This window comes from Olea europaea, unplaced genomic scaffold, assembly GCF_002742605.1.
Source record: "Olea europaea var. sylvestris unplaced genomic scaffold, O_europaea_v1 scaffold2659, whole genome shotgun sequence".
NCBI classification, from domain to species: domain Eukaryota; kingdom Viridiplantae; phylum Streptophyta; class Magnoliopsida; order Lamiales; family Oleaceae; genus Olea; species Olea europaea.
In genome coordinates this window covers 100,707-105,150 of record NW_019244955.1, presented here as the reverse complement: position 1 = coordinate 105,150, position 4,444 = coordinate 100,707, and the positions used below count along the sequence as shown (strand labels likewise).

The window sequence follows — 4,444 nt, the reverse complement described above, 5'->3', positions numbered from 1 at the left end:
ATGGTTATAGGAACAATTCAGTAACTGGTGTTGGTGGAATGTTTACGTTTGGTAACTTGTTTCCAGGGAGTTTCTATCTTCGACCCTTATTGAAGGTACGTTGTCTAAAATGCTATAAGTGCCATGCTTGCATCACAGTCAACTTTTTCTCTCTCACTAACTTTTTGGGACTTCAGCGTGCCATATATTTTATTTTGATCTGTGACACATGCTGCATTTAGAGTGCACAGTTCTGACAAAGTTATCCTCTGGAAGGTCAAAACGAAAGAATCTAAAAACCAATTTTAATTACATAAGTTCGTCCTCCCTGATTTCTTATGTTTTCCCTCATTCACATGCTTCACTCATTCTTTATTGAAATCAAATTATGGAGTAGGAGCATTGCGTTATTATTCACGCATCATTAGATAAGGTTTCAAGTTTATTGAGATAGTATTGGGTGTTCATATGACATCACTGTGCAGTAGATATTATAGTAAATGTTTGTTACTCTTTTCTTGCTTCCAGGAATATGCTTTCTCTCCTCCTGCACAGGCAATTGAACTTGGCTCTGGGGAATCCAGGGAAATCGTCTTTCATGCCACTCGTGTTGCTTATAGGTATAACTGTTTGTTGGTCTTTTAGTAATAATCTGTTACAATTGACGTGATGAATGTTAAGAATTGATTGTCAATGTGCTAGAGTTTCTTTATTTCCATTCAAGTTCTTCCTTCATTATAGCTCTGACTTTCTTTGTAAACTGTTGATGCTATCCTTTTCCTATCAAGAAGCCTTCATTGACTCCCCTCATGTTTTGTATTCTGCCTTTTCTGCAAATCTCACATCATTTTATATGATTTCTTGAAGTTTTCTAATCATTATTCCAACTCTCTTTAACAAGTTATCAGTTGTGGATTTTCTGAATTGCTTACTGGGAATGTCATGGTTAATTGTTCTCAGATATGTTTTCTTCATGCCCTAACTTTACATTTGCAAGTCACCTTACTTCATTTGTGCTGCTTCTTGGCATAAACTTTTATATTATGTATATTCTTCTTCATCTAAAACCACCTTTTTCCACCTCATATGTTTAATATCTTTCTCACACACACACACACGCAGGATTTTTCTGTTTTTGGTTACTGGGAATGTCATGGTTAATTGTTCTCAGATATGTTTTCTTCATGCCCTAACTTTACATTTGCAAGTCACCTTACTTCATTCGTGCTGCTTCTTGGCATAAACTTTTATATTATGTATATTCTTCTTCATCTAAAACCACCTTTTTCCACCTCATATGTTTAATATCTTTCTCACACACACACACACGCAGGATTTTTCTGTTTTTGTTGGATAAGCCCTCTCTTGTGATAATTCATTTTCAGCTTCCTTTTATACCTAGTAGTTTTTGACCTGACCATGAATTGCTTCACTCTCTTCACAGTGCCATTGGCAGAGTAACTCTCTTGTCTGGTCAGTCTGTAGAAGGTATCACTGTGGAAGCTAGGGCTGACTCAAAAGGATTTTATGAGGAGTCTGGAACAGATTCATCAGGCAGTTATCGCCTAAGGGGACTCCAACCTGATACTACCTATGTAATAAAAGTAGCAAGGAAGGGTGAACTTGATAGAGCACGTATTGAACGTGCATCTCCGGAGTCTGTTACTGTAAAGGTCAGTTCACTTTTTGACATTTCTGTGATGTAAACAGGGCAGTACCATGTTTTTGTCAATATATTAATGATCTTTCGGCTCACACTACAATTTCTCTTAGTCTTTGCTCTGTTATGCTGTGTTTCATATCAACAGTTGATTATACATAATTTTTATTGAATAGTTCTGTGCTATCTTGACCAATAAATGTAATTTCCTTTCTGCTGTTGCATACCCGAGTCAGTGGTGAAGATTCCTTATATGATGATTTCTTGATTATCCACAGCCCATTCTCTGTCTCCATGTTATTACTGAATATGGTGCTTGTTTTACAAATTGGGACAACGATGGGATTTAGTAGAAGAGATTAAAGGATAATAGCCATGGTTGGTTGTCTGGTTTAGAATATTTCATTTTCCTTTGATCATGTATTACTTTATGATGTAGTGACAGTGGATATGGTTTATTTTTCCGTTTTCTTTGAGGTAAGTTGGTCATGGGTTTGTGTTAAATTATTCTCCTTCAAAGAATTATTAGTTCCAGAAATGCTTATTAAATTTGTGAAAAATCTAGAAAATAGTGTTATAATATTGTTACAAACAACTGAATCACAGTGACTGTTAGGTGGTTTTGACATGTTTTGCACATACCGAAAGAGGTTCCTGTTGACGCAATTTCAGTAATTGAAGTTAGAATAGGGAAGGTAATACCCAAACTAACGTGGCCAGTTGTGGTTGAAAATGATCTAGCTGCCTTAGATCTCCCAGTAGATTGAATCATGAACAAGGGATGAAAAAAAAAAAAAAAAGATTGAGGTAGCTGATTCCAAATTTAATGAAAACATGGCTTAGTTTCTTCTTCTCGGGATTATTTACATGTTTAATGCTCTTGGTTGATTATTGCTTATCAAGAATCCATGCTTGTGCATTATATGACTAAATCTAATTTGATTCTCTGAATATGCACTCGAGATTTCTTTGCAATATGTTCCCAGACTACTCTTTTCATGTTTATTGTTCTTAATCTGACTCTCTCTTCCTTGTTTTGTATCTATACATTTTCCTCACCTATATTTGTTTGATCTCTATTTTGCAGGTCGGGCACGAGGACATAAAAGGATTAGATTTCGTGGTCTTTGAACAGCCAGAAACGACTATTTTAAGTGGCCACGTTGAGGGGAAAAAGATCAAGGAGCTGAATTCACATATCCGGGTGGAAATCAGGTTGGCTAGTGATCCATCGAAGATCGAGTCCATCTTTCCCTTGCCATTATCAAACTTCTTTCAGGTGAAGGACTTGTCGAAGAGTAAGCACCTTCTGCAGCTCAAATCTGCTTTACCGTCCAGTGCTCATAAATTTGAATCTGAAGTTATTGAGATTGACTTAGAGAGACACCCTCAAGTTCACGTTGGTCTATTAAGCTATAGAATTGAAGAGGACATCCATAAACAGGTAATCTTTAGCAGTTCAGCAATGGTAGTTTCTTCAAATAAGCACTTGCAACCTTAGTGCTAGCGACTTATCTCTAACCCATGGATGTCTGTATTTCGGGTTTTTACACTTGATTTTTCCAAGAATTTCTTTACAACTTTCTTCATCACTGAAATTTTTTGGTCGTCTATTCGGCAATATTGAATTCAGGTAATTTCTGTAGAGGAACATCCAAGTTGATAAATCTGTAAAAGCAATAATATGTTTATGTTCTTTCATGGCCTACAGGAATTGACTCCGGCTCCTGTGTATCCCTTAGTTGTTGGAGTTTCAGTGATCACCCTCTTTGTTTGTATGCCAAGGTAGCTGGAATGGTTTCAGTTCGTTTTTTCATCACGAATGTTGTATTTCTTTTGACATCATTAGCTCTGACTAAATGCAATGAACTTCCACATTTGTAGATTGAAGGATTTATACCAAGCCGCAATGGCATCTGTTTCAGCGTCATCCACGACTGCAAAGAAAGACGTTAGAAAGCTGGTCGTGAGAAAAAAGACGTACTGAAGAGTTGTTTTCATGACTTCTATAGCATAGAGGTCAGTTAATGGTAACTAAATTATCATTGACATCTTCACCCTCATGTCTGAAAACTCATAAGCTTCAGCTGGATGATTTTTAACACTTCTGTTAAGCCCATTTCTATTTGCACGTTGAATGCTTTTTTTGGCTAACCTTGGAGCTGTAAAATTGTCTTTTTTCTGTTACATCAATAGACAAATGGTTTGTGACTTTGAATTATATGATAGTTGGAGAGCTGAATCTTGTTGAATGTAATTATAGACATGTTTTTAGAGGACAATGTACTCCGTTTTAATGCCTGTTAGGCATGTTAGGTACAAACAGTGAATAGTACAAATAATTTTTTGCATTCCACCCCCTTACTTATTCAAATGTAAACATTCACTTTTGTCCGTAAATAACTTGCTTATTTGGTCATTCCGCTAATGGAATTACTCGTATTCTTATTAGTCTGATCGGTATAGTTTAGAATCGACTGACATTGAAGTGTAGCATGCATGGATGGGCACATGAATTCAATGTCGAAATGTTGGTAATAAAGACCGTAGGTGAAATTATATTTGGGTATAATACCTGAAATATATAATATTTGAACTTTCACATTTGGTCACTAAACTTTTTTCTGAAATCTCCATTTAGTCAATGAACTTTGATCTGTCTCCGTTAGACAATCAAACTTCAATCTGTTTTCGGTTTTAATCACTCTGTTAGTCCAGTTGCTAAACTTTTAATGTCACAGTCGTGCGTAAATGTTAAAAATTGACAATAATCTCTGTTACATTTCTAAATACGTAATCACATCG

General features: G+C 35.9%; 1 protein-coding gene across 1 annotated transcript in view; it reads left to right on the top strand.

Annotated features, from left to right (window-relative positions):
• LOC111383323 (nodal modulator 1-like) overlaps window positions 1-4,007 on the top strand; it is a 21,124-nt gene extending 17,117 nt beyond the window's left edge. Inside the window, exons 21-26 of the mRNA XM_023007406.1 lie at window positions 5-95; window positions 508-599; window positions 1,424-1,652; window positions 2,727-3,083; window positions 3,351-3,424; window positions 3,524-4,007. Coding sequence (XP_022863174.1) covers window positions 5-95; window positions 508-599; window positions 1,424-1,652; window positions 2,727-3,083; window positions 3,351-3,424; window positions 3,524-3,626 — 946 coding nt within the window. The 3' untranslated portion in view covers window positions 3,627-4,007. The remainder of the gene's footprint in view (window positions 1-4; window positions 96-507; window positions 600-1,423; window positions 1,653-2,726; window positions 3,084-3,350; window positions 3,425-3,523) is intronic.
• Window positions 4,008-4,444: the final 437 nt, after the last annotated feature.